General features: G+C 39.5%; 1 protein-coding gene across 1 annotated transcript in view; it reads left to right on the forward strand.

Moving 5' to 3' along the window:
* The first annotated feature begins 12,687 nt into the window (after window positions 1–12,687).
* wars2 (tryptophanyl tRNA synthetase 2, mitochondrial) overlaps window positions 12,688–25,432 on the forward strand; it is a 31,767-nt gene continuing 19,022 nt past the window's right edge. Inside the window, exon 1 of the mRNA XM_047601071.1 lies at window positions 12,688–12,812. Within this exon, the coding sequence (XP_047457027.1) occupies window positions 12,708–12,812 (105 nt within the window). The 5' untranslated portion in view covers window positions 12,688–12,707. The remainder of the gene's footprint in view (window positions 12,813–25,432) is intronic.

Consider the following 25,432-nt stretch of genomic DNA (forward strand, 5'->3'; position numbering starts at 1 on the left):
TAAATTAGGTGTTATAATGCTGAGGCCGCTTTTAGTGGCTGCTGAAACACACACACACACACACACACACACACACACACACACACACACACACACACACACACACACACACACGAGGACAAACACAAATACTTGTACACGTACGTCAGGTTGCAGATATTTGGGCAGACAGTTTATTCAGTGTTCTCACTCTTAATCAGTCATCAGGTTCAAGAGGAAGCAGGTACACACACACACACACACACACACACACACACACACACACACACACACACACACACAAATTCACACACACACAGAGATCAGGATTTACTTTGGCTGCAGTTTCCAGTCTTTAATGATTAAATCATTTATTGGTTCAGGTTTTCGTTACTTTGCACTGAGACACACACATGTGTGAGCACGAGTGTGTGTGTGTGTGTGTGTGTGTGTGTGTGTGGACACGGGCAAGAAAGTCATATTTATGTCGCTCACTTTTGAAAAATGACAGAGAAAAAAGTTTCTCGTTCTCTTTTGAAGGGTCATTGTTGTCTTTAAATTCTACTCAGAGATTAGTTCCTCTCATTTATTTATTTATTTATTTATTTATTATTTTCATTCTTGTTGTATTATCACAGCTGCAGCGTCAAAGCTGCTTTCATCAGTGTGTTAAAAATTTTGTGGCGGATTTGCAAACAAATTTGTTAAGAAGCATTAATGCTGCTCTGCACAGACTCAACACTGTGAATAAACCAGTGTCTCCACCTACATAATGTCAAAGGGGTGAAGTTTGCAACCATGTGTTCGCGTATTTCATCTTCTTTTCTGCCCACAGATGATGTTCGTCACGCTTGTATTCCTCGGATGGACGTGTATGCAGGTTTAAGGACTAATCAGACGCCTGTTCTCTACATGTCAGTGTGAAGGCCTAAAGAAATCACTGTGGTTTATACTTAGAGGAGATCGTTCACAAATGAAAACGACGTGCTCTGTCTTAGATGAACCGTGATCTGGATTATGTGTGATACTATGTTCCTGTTCTGCTGTTACGTCTAAATCCAAAACACTGGATCCTTAAAATAAATAAATTCAAGCTGAAACTATTAACGTTAACAGTCACAGTCTAATTGAGATTCTTATTATTCAGTTATACGTCGTCTTCATAATACAGGGTATGAACATGACGATGAAGTCTCCATGGTTACGGACACTGAGCTGTAAAAAGTGAGAGTTGATCACATTTCACCATGTTTCTGCCACTCAGAGGGAGCGTGGCTCCAGGTGGAAGTGACGTCAATGATACATCTATAAAAAGTCTTTAAATCATAAAACAAGCAGGATATCAGCTCATTTTTGCAGATTTTTCTTATCTGAGCGTTTGCCAGAGAATCATTTATGCAGTACAGGTGGAAAGTGTAGAGATCTAACGGTTTATAGTATTTAACTCTTGTGGCCTTAGGGTTTAGTGTCAGTAATGAAATAATCAATCAGACCTTTAACTGAGTCCTTACGGTTTATATTTACGTTGATTTTGTTTATGGGAGGTTTTTAAAATAGATTAACTTCATTTCTCTCTATGACTGAACAGAAAAATTTAATAAATTCATTTGGTTTCACGATAACAAAAAGAAGGAAAAGTTGACTAAAACTGGGATCAGCGCAGCATCGACAAATTACTCTACAGGGACAACGAGGATGAGCTGTCGTCTAAACCGAGTCTGTCTGCGTGAGTTCCAGTGTGTTTGGTGGTGGGGGGGGAGGATGGGGGGAGGATGGGGGAGGATGGGGTGGGGAACCCAAAGAGACAGTCATTATTTTTCACTTCACAGGGACTAAGCGAACGCTGTCAGGCTGACTAATGGCGGTGGAATCGGGAGAAAGCCTCAGTCGACCAACGCCAGTCAGTTCCCGATCGACCCCTGATGGATCGGCCGATCTGGCTCTGATTACACGCTACACTGGCATCCACTCATCCCCTGATCCCTTTGTTATTCTGGAAACGGGTAATAAACACACATACATTAGCCACGCGCGCCAACGTGCACTCGCCCTGCAGTCTTCATCACTTCTGACATGTTTCCCTCCGAACCTCGGCTCAGCCTCGGTAGCGGAAACTCCCCAAACACGCAGCACGTCTGATTCCCAGAAAACGACACAAGGAGCTCTCACTTAAGCATTTTTTAATGTGCTACACGGCTCACGATGATGTTGTGCACGTACGCGCCGTCTCCAGGAATGCTCGCGGCTTTCAGACCGCGCACATGGTTGTGTTGTGACTTTTATTTTGAGATAACTCTCGAAAGGAGGGACATCTTCCCCATGTCAGGAAGCAAAGGCCATGTGGAAAACCTGGCTGCACTTTTAAGAAGCATTTGCAACTTTCAGATTAGTTTTAAATTGTTTTATTTGAGGGTTCAAGAGCGAGTTAGCATGTGTGAAGGAGTAAATTCAGCAGCCGTTACCTAGAGGAGTCTGCAGACTTTCATTCAGGATTATTTCTGTGCTCCGTGTATTATTGATATTTATGAAATGGTGACATTAAAATCAGAGTTTCTGCTCTTTGGCGACATCTGTGGTGATAACCTGTAATTGCATGTGCTCACTTGCAGCTCAGAAAACATTATTTGTGCTCAGGGGTTAATTGTGGGCAAACAGAGCAGGAAACAACGACACAAGACTGAGGGGAAAGGCTCAGTTGAGAATTTAAGTGACATAGGATAAACAAATTGGTATAAATTTATACGTAAAATAACTGTAAAAAGAAACATGCACCTGGTGATGAGTAGTTCTCAGAAACCCTGCAACCCTACAGCTGGTATTTGGTGCCATGACATTCAATAATTATCTGTATTATCTGCAGTAGTAACGTTTAGTTTGCAGGATTTGCGTTATCGCCAAATATCCAGTCAGATTTTTTTGGAGGAATGTTGTCACAGACTCTACATAAAGTAAGGACATTTATACGATTTCTTTGATGGATCATAAGGTCTGTCCCCAAGATGGGAATTTAAAGCGATTCACTGTCAGTGTAGTATTACCACAGAAACACGTTTTTACAAAACAAAAGCATCAGTTTGCATTAAATCTAAATCAGAATTACTTTTTTGAACCCAAGGGGAAATTATTTTTCGTGACGGCAGCTCCTACTCAATAAATGGATAAATAAATGGCAAAATGGCAAAAAGAATATATAGAATAAGTAGGCAATTAAAATGAGAACACAAGCAAAATAATAAAGAAATAATATAAAATATGTGATTTTATGTAAAAATATATTAGAAACAAAATAAAATATATAAATACATATAAAAAATAAAAATAAAATGAAAAATATATAAAAAAAATATATTAAAAAGAAAATTCTACATATATATATGTTAAATATGTACAAACTAGTATTTGAAAAATAATAAAAATAATAAAAAAAATATTTTTGGTTCAATGTTTTATATATCAGAATTTAATGTCTTTAAGTAATTAAGACTATCACATTAACGAAGAGGAGTGAAATAGTAGAACGTTTGCACCGGAAATGAAATGAGTCAACATAAAGTAGTAGAATATGGAAATAATATAAGAATAAGAATACAGAATAAGTCTGTGAACAAATAAACTTTCTCAATCTCAAAAAAATCTAAAGAAATTGTTGATGAGTTTTGGTCTTAGGAACAAAATGAAATGACGCTCGTTAGATCTTTAATTGTCAAAAGTATTTGTAGGTATCTAAATATGTAGGTAACTAAATCTCCTGCTGGGAAATGTATTTTATGTTTTCACTATTACAGGAAATCTTTCCTGCCTCAAGCCAAACACTTGTTTAATTCCTCATCTGTATGTGACAGATAACACTCTGTACATCTTATATTTACTGTATCTATCTGCCTTGATTTTCCTGTAAGGTCCTGTATATTTCTTACAACACGATTAAATGAAATAACATGTCAGGTAATGTTAATAATAATCCTGACACTGAGCTCAGCGCTGCAGCTGAAGAAGTCGCCCTCCTGATCTCCTGTGATTCTGGGTTTCACCCCGTCTGCCCCCTCAGTCCCGTCCTGTCAGCGCTACAACAGGCAGCGAGACAAGGTGCTGAAACACACGGGCTCCCTGAGGGACCTCAAACCCCCCCCACAAACAACACAACCACACACACAGCAAAACAACACCCGAGAAAAAGATAAAACAGATAGACCGCGTATGATCAAGTTATACTAGTTTTCCAGTGTGACTCTTTGTAAGTCTTTTTTACGTGACTTTTATAATTATTAATAGTTTCTACTGTAGCTCCACACTTAATTCATGTCTGGTTCACTGTTAATGTTACAGTCACACTTCTTTTCCTCTTTATTTAAGCTTTTCTCTTTTAACATGCGCCTTGAAACCTACATGCACACGCGTTTTATAAAACCTGAACATTTAGACGCGCTGATGGTTTATCCTTCCTTAACGTGACGTCCCCAGAAAGAGTCCAGGGGACGAGTGTTGTAACAAAATCAACTAAGAGGGATTTGAAGACATGAACCAGCACAAAACAGCCGTGTATGAGAGTAAGAGGTGAAGGTTTATGGAACAACTTAGAAACAGAAATCAAATCAAATATATATTTTAAAAATAGTAATATTAGTCAATATGAAGCAACATGAACTTAGAGCCTCTGGAAGATACTGTGATCATGTGTTTGTTATGTTCTTATCAGTCTTTGGTCCTTTTTTATGAAAGGTAGTCGACAAAACTGTATTATAGTAAGAAGGACCTTTTCGCTCAGTGTATATTTGTATTTTTTTCTCTTTTGTATTTGTGTGTGTATTGGTATTGTGCTACTGACTGAAATAAATAAATAATAATAAAAAAATGAAAACAACCGCGCAAAAGATGGAGAAGGGAACTGATGCCAAACTTTAAAAGAACTTATTAACAAAATACAAAAAAAAAAGAAACTTAAAGCAAGTCTTCTTACAACGAAAGAACTAAAACCTACGAGTGGAACACAAATCAGATGCAAACTAAAACTGAAAACTGGAGTAAACTAAAGTAGGTTCACAATAAACTGGAGCTAAAATCTGTTCCTCACACTAATGGTCACACTCACGGCTTTTATTCTGCCCCAGGTCTGGACCCTGAGCTGGTTTCACCTGTGGCCACCGGCTGCAGGTGAGATTATTATCTGCATTTGTAATAAAACATGATGGAGAAATAGTCGACGTGCAAAATGAACTGATCTACAGGTTTGAATGAATGCGCTGAGAGAGGAAGATAGATTTATAAAGTCTAGAAGTTTAAAAACGATTCTGTCTGATTTATCGCTCTTTACCTTATTGTTATTTATAAATAATAAATGATAAATAATTATAATTTTTAATGAGTCTTCAAGTAAAGACTAAAAATGTAACTCCAACCAAAGTCTATTTAACGTACTGATCATATTAGATCTGTTATTGTATATTTACTGTACCTGGCTAATACGTTGTCTGTTATTTGTGGGAAACCAGGCCCCTATTAAAAGCTTTAAGACGTAAGACAACGCTTATTTCTGGGAAATGACCTTGTCACAGCGGCGCAGAATTAGGTACGAAATATATACAAAAAAACAATAACAGACCATATTAAATCTGAACTATATGTACAAAATATACAAGAATCTGACAGTCAGTATGTACAGTGTGGGCAGGGAATTTAAAAAATGCAAAAAGAAAGGAATATAATTACTAGGCTCAGTGAATGTGGAGGTAATTAGTGCAACATGGGCCTTGCAAAATAGCAGATTATTGTGCAAAAGAGTCTGTAAAAATGACAAAAACAGGTCACAAAGAAGAAATCCCTCTATTTCGCACGTTTAAACGTTTCTTTGTCTGACGTGATAAAAAACGTACATCATGTCAATGTAGGTGTGAAATAAAAAAGTTTATAAAGTTATAGAATTATTTAAATACCAGAGCCCAAGTTTATGTCTTTTAATGACTTGTTTTGTCCAAAGAATAATCAAACAACTCACCCGAGACTGTTCATGGCCGTAGAACGATGACGCCACAGAATTCTTCTTCCTTCTTCCATGTTCCTGCACACAAACACCATCACATTCAAAACTGGTTGAATCTGAACCAATTTAAGAAAAACACAAGTTTCTAAAAGCTGCTCTCTTTCTGCACAGGTTCTTTTTAAAATGTAGTTAATGGAAAGTTTCTCTCGCTTCTCTTTTCTTTTCCTTTTCGGTTTGTGTCGACGTCGTCTGTCTCTGTCTGGTTCTGTAACTGTCTGTTGTTTTAAAGTCTTCTCTGTCCGTGTTGTGAAGCTGCTTTGAGACTGAAAATTAGCATCTGTGCTAAGTCTGGTGCATTTACACTGATGACTAACGCATCGATGTTGATTAATGTGCATTGTTCCAGTTCAATAAACTAATGATAAATAAATAAATAAATAGATAAATTCATGAGCAGAGTTGCATCTTGTAATTCTTATTAGACTCCAGACTGATCCTTGCAGCTGATCCAGATTTTAAATTAAATAATTCTTTGTGATTATTAGAGCATAGAAATGTTAAATAACCAGTTCTAGTTTGTAGACAGGTGCAGTTTGGAAGGATCAGTGTTAAAACTAGTGACAACCTCATTTATTTATTTAATCTTGTACGTTATTTGTATGACTTGGTCCTCGATGGCACTTTTTTCCTTCTAAGGGTCAAACACCAGCTTATCTAACATTTTGCTATATCACCCTAGTGGACGTTTGCTGATGGTTTCAAATAGAGAAGGAATGAAAAATGCTCTTTCTCACATGCACGTATATCAGTAATGAAATCCAGATCCTCCTCGGGGAAGCAAACATTGCTTTACACAAAACACTGGGTCCTGGATGTTTATTATTCCTGCCGAGGCTTCCCACTCTGAGAGCAGCGGGCGCCGCTGCAGGCTGTGTGCGGTCAGCCCCACATTTCAATCACGGACACATTCTCTGACTCACGTCTTTCTGTTACACTTTCATATTTTTCACCCTTTTTCTCCAGCAGCAAATGCAACCTCTGCAGTGTTAAACTCGTTAACCGTCCATCCATCGTGTTCTTTTGTTTGTCAGCCCGTCCACTCGGCTGACACGTCTTCTGTTTCTGGCGTCCGTCATCCCGCTAGTTGTCCATCCATCCGCCCGTCCACTTGGGTGGTGGACGTCCTGCAGACTCAGAACGCCTGAGATGTCAGAGGGGAGATCCCGTCTTTCAACATGGGGATCCTGAGTTCAGCAGCCCTCCACCCTCCCATCATGCCTTGCCTGGCTGTATTATGACAGGTGGAGGATCGGTCGGCACCGGCCGGACTTTCCTGCCGAACGTCTCTCCTCGGCTCTGGGCGGCTGCTGCAGAGAGTCGCTATGTGCTTCAGTGATGTGTTAACCTCCTGAGACAAGAGCTTTTATTTGCTACACATTTTTAATTTCACCGAGGTGTTTGGGATCAGTGGGACCTAAGACGTATGAAAACTAAGCATCGTCTTTGAACAGGAAGTAGTAGTTTTTGAAATGATGTCCTCATCCTCATGTAGACACTGGGATTATTTCATTATTTATATTATAAAGAAGCTGAAAACCTGTCCAGCAGGCTAGGCTAGTAGTCAGCTACCAGCTAGCAACCAACAAGAAGACGCCGGCTAACTAGACTAGCCAAAAGCAGTAGGTAAGAGGTGATGGGACATGCGACTACATGTTGGAAGCCCAGTCTAACACTTCCAAGTAAAGAAGCGTGATAAAATATAAAGGTGTTTATTTTAATAGCTGAGCAAAGACAAAACAGTGAAGTCCCAACGTCCTCAAATGAGTACTTTCTATTTATCTTCATTGTAGCTTGTTGCTATTGATAAAATTTGTTAAATCTGTGAGTCATATCTGACTAGAACTGTTAATAAGCATAAATAAATACATTTTAACCTTTGCTACCACTAGGTGGCAGACTAAATTGTCCACTAATGAGGACAATGGGTTTAAATGAAGCAGAATAAGCTGCAATAAAACCTAAAACTTCATGTTTCCATATGAGGACGCAGGGTCTGAGGAGGTTAAGATAACTGTGTGGCATAAGCATGCAAGTATAAATGGAAGATTTAGTTCAGGGTTCTTCAACGTTTTTCTGGCCAAGGAACCCAAACTGATGGAGAGATTAAGTAGGTATTAAGCCATCCCTTATCCATTTACTAAAATATGTTGAATTCATGTTAAGAAATTTAAATTTGTGGGAGGAAATTAAAAAAAATACATATATATATATATAAAAAACTGTCTAATCAACCAAAGTTTTTGCGACCCCCCTGCATGGCCTCTGTGGACCCCTGTAGGGGTCGGACCTCCTGTTGAAGACCTAAGATTTAGGGAGTTGAGAGAATTGTGCTAAGGAAGCTAATCTTCCTGGGGTCCACACATAAAATAAAAAACAGTAAAACAGACATAAAATAAAGCAATAACAATAAGATTCATAGATTCACATTCTTTCATTTAACTAAACTAAATGTAAATTAATTTAAATGACAATAATAATAAACAACTAACAACAACAGTCACCATTAACAATCACAATCATCCAATACCGAGAGAGGATGAGGAGAAGGAGAATGATCGGAGATTAAGGCCGGGAGAAGACAGCGGTGACAGTTACCCAGAAGGAGACGAAGGAAGGAGTTGAGATGTGGAGCTGAGGTGGAAGAGGAGCAGGAGGTGCAAAGAAAAACGAATGAATCACCCCGATGGCGAAACAGAGCGAGAGGACGCGCGATGAAAGCAAAAAGTCTTCACTCATCACCCGGACGGCCTCTCGTTCCTCTCTGGAGATCAGACTGCTGAGTTTCTGTTTCTTCTTCTCTGCTTCAAGCTGAGTGACGGACAGTTTTTAACACTTTAATAAAAAACATTAAAAAAAAAAGAAGTAAAAAGCTGCGTGATGTTGCATTAATGCATTCGGTTTTACTCTATGTTAAAGATGTTGCAGATTCAACTTGGTTTAGCTGCTGCTCTTAATAGTATTTTTATTGTTATTAGATGAAACAAATTAGACCATTTGGTGACAGATGCTGAACATATAGTGGCTTTTATTTAATGAATTCATTAAATTCATATTAAAGGAAATGTGTTTTTCCTATTTCTTGTTTAAAGCATAGTTCGTCTCATGCTGCTGTTATTAGGTGTGATTTCAGTTCTCTTCTCCGTTGTGTTTTGGCCAATTTCTTTAACCTTGCAGCCAAAATTCCTGCGCACGCTTCAGGGTTAATGACTTAAATACAAGTTCACGAACAGAACTGTGAGGGAAAAATAAGGCTGAAGGCCTTTGCAGTCGTTGCACGCAGTACGACGAGAGTTTAAAGTCTTCTCTTATGTGGTTCGTGAAAGAGCAAATAAAGACAGAATAGACAAAACATTATAAAATAAAATAGTATATAAAAAATACAGTAAGGCACAGATAAGAGAATATAGTATATTTTAGAAAAAACACTCAACAATAACTAAATAGGTCAAAGCAGTAGAGATGAATACAAATGTGTAAGTGATGTGGATTTTTATTTATTATATATTATCATATATCGTACAGAACCAGTGTTAAGTATTTCAAATTCTTCTTTTGCCTTAATGCTGAAACTGAACAGAAGCATCACACATTTCCAAAAGCTGCAGTCTGTACGTTTCATTTTCTTTCTTTAAAAATCTAAAATATATAATGATTCAGTGAGGATGTAGAATTTGGTTGAAGGGTTTTAGATTCAAATAAGAGCAAATGGTAAGATTCTACAGTGATGCATCGAGTAGTAATTTTAAAAAAACTTTCTCATAAATGACTAACAAAGTTTGTACGAATGTCTTTTATTTTGCATTTCTAAAAGCAGCCAGGAGCTGCAGCTTGAAGCTTCTTCACCACCCACTCGGTTCCAACAAACAAAAGATTAATCAAGCCGTGCATTATAATTAAACTGCATATAAATCCTACTCCACTTCAGGCACATTTCACACATCATGGCAACACATTTTCAGCTTTTCTTGTTAAACGACAGACGAAATGTTCAGGGCTAAGGACACATGTAGACTCTCCTGAGAAAATAGAGTCTAAAATATGCAAACGCATGAGACACAACCTTCTGTAATTTATGCAGTAACTTTACCGTACAGAGATATACTGAAACAACGGGAAACAACTTTAACCCAAATGATACGATGATGATCACAACTAAACTCTAATGATGTTCGATACCGATCCGATACTAATGTGTCTGGTAAACCTGAAACAAAAGTAGCTTCATGAAAAATACAAGACATCAGAGTAATTTATTGATTTATTTTGAACTCTGAAGTGTATTGAGGTAGTGGCCTCATTTACTCTATAGCCGAGATAATACAACAACAGGAAACCCAAACAGAGACACAATCACACAAAACATGTGTTTCAAACACTAAAGAAGGAAAAACACAAAACCATTAAAATAAATGATTGTATAATTAAGATCTACTATAAAATGAGACCTTTTCCTCTTCTGTCCTCTTCATCATAAATACCTCGTGTTCTGTGGTTTAACCTGAGGTGTTTCACAACGTTTGTTGTGTTGCCGATTTTAGAGCATGAAGACCTGGTATCGGAAGTATCGATACTTCAGTATCGATCGCTACTAAACTCTGCACTGACTTGGCTTCTCACCAATTCGCCTTCCAAGACTGAAGAATGAACAGACGGACACACACATGTGCAGAGATTCTTTCGTTTGTTAGTCAGATTCTGAGGCCATGTCCATTCTCCTTCATCCAGCTTTGGTGCCCACATGTGTTTCCCAAACAATCAACAGCAAACAGATCATTTTGGCCCCGGTGTGGCCCAGAGGAGGAGGATCCAGCCACGGCCCCACACAGAAACACTGAACTGGATTTAATGCTTTATTATTAGTAATCTCTGTCAGTTTGTCTCTGCTGTTTGATCTGGGAAATGTATTGTATTACCCAGATAATTTATTTATGAGACTGTGAAACAAAAAGCAGAACTTTGCAGTTTTCAATGAGAGAGTGAAAAAAAAAAAAGAAAGGAAAGCTGTGCAGGAGAGAAGGAAGAGAGGAGACGAAGCACAGGAGGACCGACCTCTACTGGGTGGTCAGGAAACAGGAGCTGAAGGTTTCTGCATATAAACACACACTCTCTCTCTCACACACACATAAACGACGCACAAACCCATCCCACCACTCGCTCTTTGCTCCACCAAACCCGATCTCCCATCGTCCCAGGCGTGAGAGAACGTACCGGCTCAGGTCTCGAAAATCAGATGCACCAAAGAGCTCATCGCCCCAGGAAATAATAATGAATATGGAATGATAGCCTGTATTTTTGTGTGCTGCAAATGCAACCAGATGCAAAATGTGGAGGAGGGAAGAAAAATCAGCAGCAGATGTGTGAGAAACAAAAAAAAAAAAAAAATCTCAGGGACTTGCGAGAAGAAGCCAGCGTGCCCTGCAAACATATTGTAACCTTACCCACCGTGCAGCATAATCACTTATAGTATGTGCATCGGCACTTTGTAATGAGGGGAGGTATTGGACTGAGGAGTTCTGCAGCTGCTCCCTGGGAAAAGTTCAGTTGTTAAGGAGGAAGCAGCCAGACACAACACCGCCCAATTAACATGGAAACCTCAGACACTGAACCGCACATGTCAGACACATTTCTATAGCATACTGTACATGTGGCGGTGGGAGAGTGTGTAATTGCATATCTTCCTGGTCTATAGGCTGACATGCATATAGAGCAGCGCGGGCAGCTGGTGCACAGCTCAGCAGAGAGACATGGAGGTCCTCCGGTCCTCTCAGCTCGAAGACATAGAAGATAACTGCACACTCGTACGATTTTAGCAAGATCTTGACCCTGTTTTATAAGTGTTAATGTGCTGCGCTTTGTTGAGAACATATTATATCGACTCGTGTTTTATTGTGAAAAGACTCAACATGTGTAAAAGCAAGACCAGATTGTTTTTGTTCCTCAAATCAGTGATACAGAGTGTAACAGATTTGTCTACTCGTTTGTTGTGTGAGTGGTAGTATTATCACTCATTAAGCTAGATCCAGACGGCTTCTTCTGACTTAAAGGCAAATAAATTAATAATAAAATCACATGTCAGAACATTACGTTTTTAAATGAATGACTACTGTAAATATATATAACACAAAAGCACATAAATAACAGTGAACTATGTTTTAAAATTGTATTGAAATATTTCTGTATGATAATACATGAAAATCCTATATGTACTAATAGCATTATCTCTTTTATATATCACGCATGCATTTATTTATCAACGGAAAAAATAGATCTCATTATAATGATGGGTTTAGGATTCGAATTTTATTATTTTCATTTTTATTCCCGTTTGCTATGATTATTTGAGAGATTTTTTATTCAGAAATCAAATCCTCAAATTGAATTTTCTTAAAGCTTAAATGTCAAAAACCAGAAAACACAAATGTTCCTCTACATCGTTTTCAAATACTAGTCTAGGTTTAGTTATTTAGGCTTTATTTTCAGTCAGTATGCTCCTATAAATGTTTAGTACGTGGTCTTAAGAATAAATTGTACCATAATTTATTCTTATTATTGATAATAATGATACTAGCATGATGTCCTTCTCATTTCTCAACCAAACCTTTAAACTACGGCAGCCTGCTTGTTGTTATTAAATCGCTGAACAACTCTTATGTCCTTTCACAGCCGCCGTAGCACGACGCCATAATCCAAGATGGCGCTCCCCGTGAGAGCTAACTTCAAACTTATCTTAAGGTTCATTCAGAAGTTAAACTCCCCGAAAAGGACTCTCTGCGCTGGAGTTTGTCCGGAAAACAAGGTACGTGCGGTGGCGAAAGGAGAACACGTTAATTCCGCTTTGTTTGTAATGAATCCTTGTTTCTGAAACGCGGTTGTGATGATGTTTAACTCAAGCTGTCGGTGTTTGTCTCTGTAGTGAAATGACTGGAGGTCATCTAGGTGCCTAATATTTAAATTTACAAAGCTTTGAGATGTGTTGGAGTGTATCTTATAGTAAACTTAAGTACGGGGCAGGGTTGTTGTTTGTAGAGCTGCATGTCCGCTTCCCCAAATACGTGTTTAACGTAATTAATCCAGGGTGTCGGTGTACTCATTCACACACACACACAAACAAATTGAGGAGAATCCTGTGAATAGATTTATTTGTCCGTGGATTTACTATGTGTTTTTATAAATCTGCAAAAACTGCAACTGGCATTGGACTCAGGGTAAAATATTAGACTATTTCTTATTCTGTCATTCTCTTCGTTTTCATGTTAATTAGATTTTTCTTTATATAAACAGAGGGATACCTGCAGGATACCTGCAACTAGCATCCCATTACAGAAAGTATTGTTTCTCATTGTTAATGAGGCTCATTTTGGCATCAGTGATGTAAAGTGTAAAACATTATGTTAAACTCACTCATGGCTGGAGTTTTGACAATAACAAAGGTAATAAAAGTTAGTATCCAGCTCAGTCCTTGTAAACTCATCATAACTTTACTGAAACAGCAGAAATATTTATTTATTTATTATTTACTGAGAACATATTAGTTGATGGCAAGTCTATAAAGATTGATCCACGCAACTATATCACTGATACAGCTAGTTTTCAGATTCAGATGCACATTTCTGCAAAGTTCTTTGAATAGACTCGTCTGTAGCGAACTCGTCCGTTTAACTGTCTATGTGCAGTCATAAAATGCTCAGTTTCACAAAAGTATAATAATAATCTCAAATCTATTTGACTGTTAAAGTGAAAAAATACGTTTAGTCTCAATCTTAATGTGTTCAAATGTTGCCTGTAGGTCACTAGATAATATTTTCTATTATTTCCTTTTTCACTATTGTAAAGTTTTCTGCTGCAGAGTTGAAATATGCAGAAGTTGGGTCACTCTTTACTTTACTCTTCTCAGCTGCATCTTAATTCACTTCTGCACAGAGAGAAACGCCTCTTTGCTTGAAGTGGACTGGACACTGATATTTTTAGCCAAAGCAGATCAGTCTGTGTGGGCTCGTGGAATAAATGAGAACCTTGAAAGCTTTTGAGGAGGAAGCTGAGGGATGTGGTCACCTACTAATCTGGGGTCAGATTTACTGAGGATTCTGACCAAATATAATTCACCTGTTTTTGAGGAGTTAGACATTAATACTTCTAATTAATCAATCTGGAGTTAACTTAATTTTTAAGGCAGATACTTTTTTTTTTTTTATACTTTATTTTTTATTTTTGAACGTACACAAAGCACATGAGGGCTAAAAACGTACAGGTGCATTACATAAAACAGTGCCCTCATTGCGTGGCACATAAAAATCCCATTTTTCCCAGTGTTCATCTCCTTTCTCCTTTTGGAGCCGCACTGTAAAGATCATTTTCTCCATAAAAAGCCTTTTCTCTGTAGCCAACAATTAGTTATTGCTTATTTACTGGCTACTATGAAAATCTTTAAGAGGTATATGTCCCTATAGATACTTTTCAAAGTGGATTTAACCTAAAATTGTTAAATCTGCAGCTCATAACTGGCGTATCAGTGTCAATGATATGAGAGAAATGTGTTGTTAATGTGTGCGTTGTATTTATGGTTAGTATGTGGAGTTAAAGCTGCAAGAATTTAAACAATAAAAGTTCCTTTAGGCCAAATTTTTAACTTTCAGCTACCACAGTCCAAGTTTAATTTTTACCTTTTCATGCTGTTTTAGAGAGAATACGACCAAGAGACGTGCAGAAGGAAGGTTTGGCTGCGTTTAGTTTGGCAGCTCAGAGCGTTTTCAGGGACTTTGTCAGCTTTGGTGTCAGTTGGACAAAATCAAAGAGCAGGAAGCAAACATGAAAGCAGACATGGCTACACCCAATCCCTGGGGGAAATGCATTCTGGGAAATGGAGGAAATCATAAACTGACACTGAACCAATTGAGGCAGGTTGAAGCGGAACGTGATTCCACGTAAGGAAACTTCAGACAAGGAATAAAAACATATGAAATTACATCATTATTAGTATTATTTGTTATTTAGCTGTTTGAATGCCTTTTTAGTTTTTGCATGAATTGAACTGAAATGATTGGAATGATGTATTTTGAGGATTCCTGTCATTAACAGCAGCTACTTTCTGTGTGAGTGGAGTTTATTCTGTGCAGTTTAACTTTCCTACTCTGGTCTGTGACATCACGTCCTCAGTAGCAGCGGCTTTGGATTCAAGAAATGCTCTTATTATTAGTCGGCTTAAGGTTCCCTATGGTTGCACCGCTCCCTTAGAGAAACAAATGGGGTGTTAAGACAAACTACGAGTCCCCCGGCGCACATAAGAACAACCAGTTTGCTTCAGCGCAACAACGATGCTAAATATCGAGCCGCTCTTGCGTTACAGTTCAGTTTAAACCCTCGTCCGTCCGCTCAGAGCCCCGCTGCCGCTTGATGTATGAGCTGTAATACAGTATGTGCCGTCCCGTCTGTATTTTGTTAAGGGAGAGTCTCAGGAGAGGCCGGAGAGGTGTGCAACGAGAGGGGAGGAAGTGGGGGGGACTCAGAAAGCATCGCAGCAGTGCTTCATTACCAGCAATAACATCAGAAATGAAGTGTTGGTTTTCATTTGTTTTAATTTTCTCCAAATGTGGACGGTTCGAGTGCAAACAGCGGCGCGGCCACAATGCTCCGAGGTGTGATGTGCGTCAAACGAGACGCTCCTTTGGAGGCTTTTCTGCTCTGGAAAAAAAAAAAAGACTGTTTTAAAAGTAACTGAACACTGGGAATGAAGTGAGACCTTAGTGCCTTAAATTTTGAGTTAAATGTCTGTCGGCTGTGGTTGGTTTTAGAAAATGTTGTCACCTGTTGTTAAGATTTACCGTTAATGTCTGGTTGTAATAAAAGCAACATATCAGCGAGTTAACCTGCATCAGGAGAGAGAGAGAGAGAGAAACAGGAGGAGATGGGATGTAGCTGTAACGTGGTTTGTTCTTTGCACCGTTTCAAGAAAAGAAACGATGGAAACTCTCCAGAAAAGCGATTTTCATTTCCAGTGTTGGACTGGAAGATGTCAGATGTGCAGGTCTGTATCTGGTCCTAGTCTCTGAAAATAAATGATACCTGGTACTAATTATTGAGTGGCAGAATCAGCCACAACATTATGACCACTGACAGAAGAAGTTATTACTAGTTATTATTAACCTTCGTGGGACAATTCAGTGTTCTGATTGGAAACTTTTGGGAAAAAAACATGAAGAGCAGCACAAGGTGTTGATCTTGCCTCCAAATCCACTAGATCCTAAACTGATCAAGTGTCTGTGGGATGATCCATAGAGGACCCTCCCCTGAAATAGGGGTGGGAAAAAATATTGATATGGAAATATATCGCAGTATTTTTTCCCCTGATACAATGAATGTCTTAATATCGATTTTAAAAGAAAAAGAAAACGTCATGTTTTGGGTCTTCCACACCTCAACCACCACTTGTTCTGAACGAGTGCAATGATTTGGAAAAGGATCATTTGGATTAATATTGTTTTTTGACTCAATTTGTCCAATTAATTATCACTGATGTCACCTAAGCTGCACTTAAAATTTCTAGTGAACCCCTAAAGGGTCCACAGAGGTACTGCAACCAAAATATTTGGTTGATTAGACATTTTTATGTGTATATATATATATATATATATATATATATATACACATATCTTAATTTTCCTCCTCAGACACTCTACTGTTGCACATGTTTGAGATAAAAGAAAATGAATATTTGAACCAGTGTAGTATTTCAGTAGTTTAATATTAAATGCAAAATGATAATAATAATGTATATTTATAAATAGCACTAAGCTATAGGGTTTAATATAGAACACATATAGTAGGTAGGGGGTCCCTACTTAATCTCTCCATCAGTTTGGGGTCCGTGGCCTAAAAACGTTGAAGGGCCCTGATGTAGAATATTTTCATACATCACAATAATGCATTCAAGTATTGTGAAGTCCTTATAGCCAATAGCCACCCCTCCCCTCAACTCATAGCACCTAAAGCCGCCCCCCCCCCCCAGAAGGCCCATGTCCATTCTCTGATGAGTCACAACTGTTTTGGAGACACAAGGGAGAACTACACAATATTAGGAAGGTGGTCATAATGTTATGCCTGATCCCCAATTCATATTTATTTCTCATTTATGCTAAATTACACATAAGTGCTATTGTTTTGTTGTTTATTTAGACGTTAAATATGTGTGTTGCCTGTCCCACCACCTCGCTCTAACCTCCGTCCCCCCGTCGGCTGTAAATACGGCCCTGCCCCCCCCCCCCCCCCCCCCCCCCCCCCCCCCCCCCCCTCCCTCTGGGGTCCTGTTATTGGCTGAAATCAGTCATGTCGGCCCCAGACTCCAGGAAAGAGGAAGTGACTTCTAATTCGCCTCTCTGTTCTCCTCTGAAATTCACTTACTCGGGTGTCGGCTAAAACCATTAGAGCAGCTCGCCACATGGGAGAGAGCCGGCGAGAGAGAGCGAGGAAACTCACCCCCCCCTCCCTCCCCTCCTCCCTCCCCATTTTTGAGGATGTTCATTAACTGCCCTATTTATTTTCAACTGTCAGAGCCGCCCGCTAATTCTCAGCCGTCCCTCCTGTGTAATTAGGTCTGTCGTAAGCGTTCTGCAGCCCGGGCGCTCGCTCACTCACTCAGACGCTCTGCACATTATCCGCCTCACAAAACAGTCCCACATGTCGACTCGTTTCTTCTTTAAAAATTAATCAAGTCGAATCACTGGATCAGTCCGTGGACGAGCGCCCACATCGGTATCTGGAGAGTCTCTGGAGTTTTTCCCGTGTTTAAGTTTGTGCCTGATTCCCAGAGAATCTGACACTTTTAATTAAAAACCCGCCAAGCATCCGATACTGTGTCTTCTGAGCTGCACTCAAGTCATCAGACGAGGGAAATGAGTGCAGCTCCGTTCAGGCGGAGGAGGCCGGTGTTGGAGGTTTCGCCCCCTCGTTATTACGCGGCGATAAATTTATGATGTGTTGCCGGTCACTTTTTGGCTGTGCTGTGACTTCGAGGTGTCTTTTTCGGGGTATTTATTAGCTCACCTGTCACTCATTTGTTTCCTGCGAGTGGAATTCAAATTCAACATGTCCACTGTCAACAGGAGAAGGGAGAGTTAATGGAAGCGTTTGGAAGTTCTGCTGCGTGGGATCGACTCGCTCTGACGTGAATGTTTTTGTAGAAAGGTGAAAAGTTACTTATGAACTGAGCTCGTCGACTGTAGGCGAACTGAGTCAGAAGGAATCTAAATCAGACTGAGAGCGGTTCTGCAACCTGATCTCCTAATAACCACGTAAACACTGGAATAAATCCATTCTTTCTGAGCACGTTTGCCCAACGTGGAGATTTAAGGAGGAACCGGAACATCAGTCAATGTGGGCGGCAATGTAGAAAACATGGCTCCGTCTTGGTCATCGTCTTCTACTGAAGTGAGTTCAACTCTGCACATCAGGCAGAGCCTCATTTAGCATCAGTACAAACAGTTATTTCTGAATCTATTGGAATCTGTGGTTCCGTTCCCCCCAGAAATGCACAAAACCTCAATATCGCAGTAAAAAGACGTATAAAAGATATAAAAGTTTATCGCAAAAGTGCAATGGAAACACTTTTTTCCCATTTTCCTGTCACTGGGAATGATTCAGTGGGTCATGTGACCAGTTAATTTAAAGTCCATCTTCCTCAAAGTGACGTCTCTTTGGCGTGATTAGAATTTAAGAGAATTATGGGATTATGGGAAACACTAAATTTCACAAACGTCGCCTTTATTTTGCAGCTGGTGATTAGAATGATTGAACATTTGATTGATGAACAGTCTGTGTAATACTCCGAGAAATAAAAGTTTATTGCATTTTCAATTTAAAAAGCAAAGTAGATGTTAACCTCCTGAGTCCCAGCGTCCTCATATGGGGACATTAGATTTTAGGTTTGTTGCATCTTATTCTGCTTCATTTAGACCTGTTGTCCTCATGAAGAGACACTTTTGTCTGCAGTGGGTCGATACACTTGTTTATTTATTCTTATTAACTTTTCTAGTTTTGATATGACATGAAAAGTTAACAAATTCACAAGCACTCGTTTGAGGACGTTGGGATTTCATCGTGTCCAATTCTGCTTTTGCATTAAAATAAACAGTTTTATATTTTGGTTCACATTGGTGACTTAAATTGTAACATACAATGAAATAATCCCTGTGTCCACATAACGTCTTTTTTCAAAAACTGCTTCCAGTTCAAAGATGATGCTTATTTTTTCTACTTCTTAGGTCCTAATACCAAAAACCTAAAGATCTTATACTTATCTTAAAGAAATTAAGATGCATTCGAAACAAACGCTTGAGTCTCAGGAGGTTAAACAAGTAAATTTACCGTTTGTCCTTTAATATATGAAAAAAAGAAAAACAGAAAGTAAACGAGAAAACTTTATTTGATTCATACGAAACCAGAATTTTGTAAATGAAGAAGAAGACAAAACTTTTGTGTTGGTCAGAACAGGCCACGGATACGACTTTAGAACAATATTCACATGTGATTTTAGAATTTATGTTCTAAATCGATCTGTGTCATGTGAATTAACTTATGAAGAAACGCCAGAAAGTTCTGAGAGCAGCGTGAACTGGAATATTTTTCTTTTTCCTTTTTATTTTTGACAATAACTTTTAATCCTTATATCACATTTGTAGAAAGAAATTAAATGAAAGTAATAAATAATAATAATAAATGAGAGTAACTTAACTTTCTCTTTAAAAATGTTTCTTTTTTCATTTTTGGATTTAAAGATAAAAATCTTTAAATAAAAAACTGTTGTTTTTTTCCATTTTTTGTTTCTAGTTTTAGAAGCAAACTTAAAATTACAAGCAGCATTAACTACTGTCTGTGCAGACGTAGCCATCGAGGCTCGTTTTAGTTCAACGACACTGTCGAGAACGAGAAGCTCGTCTACAAACTCCTGGACCTTTATCTCAAACATAATCCTGCAGTTTTCAGCCTGAAAACTCTAAAGAGTTTTTCAAACTGTTGCCTAAACTCTGCATTTGTAGTTTATTTGGAGCTTTTTATCAGAACCATTAGTCATGTTCACATGTCTTTGACTTCTGTCATGGGGCTGGACTGGTTGTGTGTTCATAATAACTCTGCGCCACGAGACACAGTTTTATACCGGACCATTTTCAGCGCAGCGCTTCTAAACACACGATGGTGAAGATGGAAAGGTCTGAAACATGAACGTGTGCCCTAAATAAGGTTTCGTGTCGGTTGTATTTTTTTTTTTTTTTTTAGGGAGACCAGACGTCCCTGATTTCCGGCTAAAACTGTCTCCAAAAATGTCCCCAATTTTAGCTTTTTATTAATGACAAAAAAATGTTGCACGCAGACTTTAATTATTACGGTAGCCGGTCGCGCTGCTGTTAACATTAGAGACAGAGCAGTTTTATAAATATGTCAAACTGAAAGTTTCCTTATTTCATCTTGATAACATTTATTTATATATTTTTATCTCTGAGCTGTAAATGTCCCCAGATTTACACATAACTCGGTCCATTCAAACCTGTTTTACTACTAGTGTGAGATTATTCTACAATATTTATTCATCATCACAGTAAAATAGTTCATCCTTAATCAATCTACTGCATTAATTCTTCTCTCAACCAGTAAAAATGTTGTGATTATGCAAAAATACCATCAGAATTTTGAAAAATTTTTGGTGATGCCGCCCTGTTCTGTCAGTTAGATGTTTTATTTTGGACCTTTGTGTCACATGTGATCCTCTTGGTTGATAATAAGTGTTGTGTCTAATAACAGCAGGTAACACGACACTGGCACTGATGCACTATCGGCTGTCAGTGTTTGTCACGTCCCATAAACCAGAGCGTCATTAAACGTTTGGTTTCTAATGAGCCACGTCACGGTTTCCTGTCCTAAGTGGGCACAATCCTCGCGGTTATCTCCCCCCCCTCCCCCGAAAGCCTGCTTCCTTCAGAAGCTGCAGCCTGTTAGAGCCGGAGGCCGGAGGCCGGCGCTGCCTCCCCTGCCTGGTTATTTTTGGAGCAGCGTCGGGCCCTGCCTGCGGGGAGTGCTGTTTTTGAAGGGCCTCCAGTCCCATTAATCAGCCCGGGGACCCCACGGCGCGAGCGGGCCCCGAGCCCTGGCCCGCCACACTGCGGCGTTCTGTTCCTGTTCCCCCCGCTCTCCGCACAGTGTGAAGCTCGGAGGAACCTCATCAATCTCACCTGTCCCACACGTCAACCGCAGATTTAATCAAACGCTCCTTTTTGGACCTTCCCCTCCGCTGCCCCTCCAGCTCGCTGCGCCGGGTGGAAAGAAAGAAAAAAAGGGAAAAAAGGTGCAGCTTTTTACTGGACTGGAGTCACAATCTTCATCTTTTTTTTACTCCTCCATTGCATTTTTCTCTTGTTCTTTCGTCTGTTTTGTAAGTTTTAGTCCATGTGTTTATATGCACTCGTGTGTGCGTGTTTTCTCTGTGGTCATACGCACTTTGTTTCAAGCTGTGGTGTGTTCCCACATTGGCTAAACACACACATACTTTTAGGGATGGGGGGGGGTAATACAGTAAGCCCCATTTCCTGTTTGATACCTCATTGAAGTGCAGCGCCGCTGGTCGTCTGCTTTAACAGGTCCCAAAGTGAGAGGGAGACAGATGAAGGGAGACGCACAGGAGGCGCGTGGAGGAGTGTTTCAGCGTGATGCTGGTGTTAATGGGGTACCTGGGGTCCGCGGGACAGAAGAAGAACACTGGATCCTGTGTTTGAGGTGGGGGGGCGGGGAGGGGGGGGCGTGAAAATCCCTCTATCCGAAGGCCCTTGTCGGCGCTGGTCAGATTCGGAGCGTGTTTCTTGGCCCACAAAGAGCTGATGGTAATTCGCAGCGGGGCGAAGCGGCGACGCTCCCAGAGGTGTTGGTTTTTTTTTTTTTTTGCAAACGTGTTGAAATTGGCCCGGTGAAAAAAAAGGTCCGGCGACTGTCGCGCCCGCCGCCCGGCTGCTCGGTGAGAGAGATGTCAGTGGACCGCTCCAGGACGCTGAGGCTCTGATATGATGTATGAGCCATGAAAAGCAGATCTGAGCAGTGAGAAACGGACTGTTTTTGGACCAGAACCACGGCCGTGATTAATAACGTGGAGCCGAGCGGAGTCTGTGGGCACCAGCAGACTGGAGGCTACAGATACAACAATAATAATAATAATGATGATGATGATGATGCTCAATCTGGGCCACGTTTTTAACACTGCGGCCTTCCATAGTGTATTACAGCCAAACCTGGACCACCTGAGACCCTGCGTCCTCATATGGGGACATTAAGTTTTATTATGGCAGCTTCTTATTCTGCTTCATTTAAACTTTTACCCTCATAACTAGACACTAGTTGGTGTAAAAACATGACAGAGGTCACGTAACAAACATGGACCTTAATTTTATAGCTGAAACTTCTATCAATAGTGACAACTACGACTTGAGGACGTTGGGACTTCGTTATTTGCATTTCTGCTTTTCCACAGCAACGTTCAGACATGAGAATGAACAGTTTTATATTTCATTATAAACTGGTGACTTATATTAATAATATTATATAAAATAATCCACACACCACGAACTAGTTCCTGTTCAAAGACGACGCTTAGTTTTTCTAGCTCTTAGATTTAAGGAGGTAAATAAATAAATGAATTTCTTGTTGTGACAGCAGCTGAAAGATAAACACAAAAAATATAAAGTAAATGAAGTGAAAACTATGAGCACGACATGCAGACAGATTCAATTAAAGGTTTGTTTAACTTGAAATCTCATGAATGTATAAAAGTAGAACGGATTGTATCGACTCTGTGTGTGTTTTGGTCATTGGATTGAAAAATGAAAAATTTGTGATTATTTGATTTTCAAATTCAAACATTAAAATTGAAATTCAAGGCATTTTTCTTTTCTATGGTTGAGAAGGGATAAATAAAACTTTACATTTACTGTTTCTAAAAGCAAAAGAATCTAATCGTTACAAGATAGAAACAAAACAATTACCTGTTTTTTCATATTGTGTGACCACAAGTTGTCGTTTTGAAAGTAAGAGCGTGTATGAGGACGGTGTTGTGTAACAGACGTTGACAGACTTGGATCAGAACGTTGATTTTTTTGAAACAATAAAAGAGTCTGAGTGAAGACGAAATGACTGCAGAAAAAAACTAATAAGACCTAAATATAATCAGGGAACAGTTAACTACCAGCGAACATTACTCTGATATGTGCAGAGATTTCAGCCGATGCCTTGTTTTATCAAAAATAACATCAGAGTTCGGTTCCAGAGACGTTTTGGCCACAGATAGAAGTCATTTATTTGGCCGCTCTGGCCATAAACACAGTCCTCATACTCTGAAAACAGCAACTTCAGGTTGTAAAATATGAAAAAATGAGCTTTTTTTTGTTTTGTTTCTGTCTTATAATGATTTAATATTTTGTTTTTAGAAGCAGAAAATGAAAATCGACCAGTTTTTAAAGGTTTGTTTGTCTCTTCTTGACCCTGATAAAAACAACATGCCCTGAATTTCCATTTTAATTTCTAACTTTTAAAATGAAAATCAAATAATCACTCATTTTTTATTTTTTAAAGTCCTTTTCTGAAGGGAAAATCCAAAACATACAGGAACCACGTTGGCAGAATGTGTGAACCTCTGAGATATTCCAAGACAAGTTTTCCTTTCAGGATATTTTTTAAAGTCATGCGGTCGGACATCTGGACGTTTTAGTTACGCCACGTGGTGCTGCATTCTCCACGTTTTTATTTTTTTATTTTTTGTTCTTAATTGTTCATTGTAGTGTAGACAACACAAGCTGCAGCTCTGTTGTGTTGTTGTGGGATCCTTTAAGATCAGCCGCTACGTGATGACAGAGAAATGTCGTCCAGCTTGAACGTGAGACCTGAAGTAAATCGGGTAAAATTTGGCAATTTGTGTGCACGTTTTTTTGTCTTTGTGTGGATGTTCTTTGTCACTGTTGCACATTCTTCCCTCAGTGTGTAATTTCACTGTATCTTGAGCTCATTTAAATGATAAATCCAACATTTAGTTGTGTCGTTCCAACGCTCTGGACGACAAAGAAAGAAAGAGAGAAAGGTAAAATGTCTCCGTGCAATTTCCTCTGGAGTCGTGGTGAAACTATCACTGGTTCCTTCTGCTCCTCAGATAAATGAAGTGACTGTTGTTTTCCATTTAATTACGCGGCCTGTGTGCAGGACCCGCTCGTGTTACCGCTCCTGATGGGCTGTCTGATAGTTTTCCTTCCACCGGTGTTGATCCTTGATGTGAGCTGTCAAACTCATCTAGACGGACACCTTCACGGCTTCACCCATGTTGATGTAGGCAAAGACACGTGCGGACGTACGTCTGTGTTTGCACATGACTTCCATCCCCATGGATATGACCACACACACACACACACACACACACATGAACACATATTCCCGGAAAGGTGCTGCAAGTGTGAAAACATGGCCTTTTTTCAGTGTATGTAACCTTCGAGCTGTTGGCGCTAATGTCACACACACATGGTGCGTGATTCATCCAGCACATGGCCGACGTGGATGCAGAGGAACCTTCGGCACCTTTTTGCGACCGCGTGTTTGCGACAGCGCCGCCCGTCCGGGTAAAATACGAGCAGAGAACCGTCGGCTGCTTCCCGTGTCGTCAGCAGACGGCCAATGACTGAGGAGGACGGAGAAGTGAGGACACGGAGCAATGCGGGAAGACGGATGGCGCTGCTCATCAGGGCTTTGCTCTTTTATTAATCTGGAACCAGACGAGAGAACATGGTATTTTGTTTGAACTGAACTTGATGTTCCATTTATCCAAAGACTGAGTCATGTCTGCTGCTAAGAATTTTGGATAAACTTTTTATTTTTTTATTTTAGATCAGATGTCGTGTGTGTCCGGTTCTGGTTGATCAGCCTCACCTGAGTCTCACCTCTCTGGTCCAGACAGATTTATCTCAGCTGTCGCTCTATGTATCACCGTAACATTTACGTCTCTCACATGATGAATTATTGCAGTTTAACAGGGAGCTCAGCGTTTTTGTGATTGTGAGTGAGATATAAATGCTTTGACAGTTTCCACTAAGAACTAATTTCCTTAACTTTGCGTTTGTGTCTGTGAAGGTTCTCAGTCGCTGGGTCACGTTAATCCAAAAGGTGTTTGAATAAAGGAGGCTTCAGGAAGTCCAGTTGTCTTTATTCAACGCCTTTTGGATTTGCATTTGTGTTTCATCTGTTCCAAACTTTAGTTTCAACAAAATGTCTGCAAAGAAAAAAAAAATCATTGTAACTCACTTAAATGGTAAATGACAAATATAATCACGAAACATCTAAAGCTGTAAATGAGCCGTAAATGTCCCCAGATGTCCACATCATCAGTCAGTTCTAACACGGGTTCATTCA

Source organism: Mugil cephalus, chromosome 12 (assembly GCF_022458985.1).
Source record: "Mugil cephalus isolate CIBA_MC_2020 chromosome 12, CIBA_Mcephalus_1.1, whole genome shotgun sequence".
NCBI lineage: Eukaryota > Metazoa > Chordata > Actinopteri > Mugiliformes > Mugilidae > Mugil > Mugil cephalus.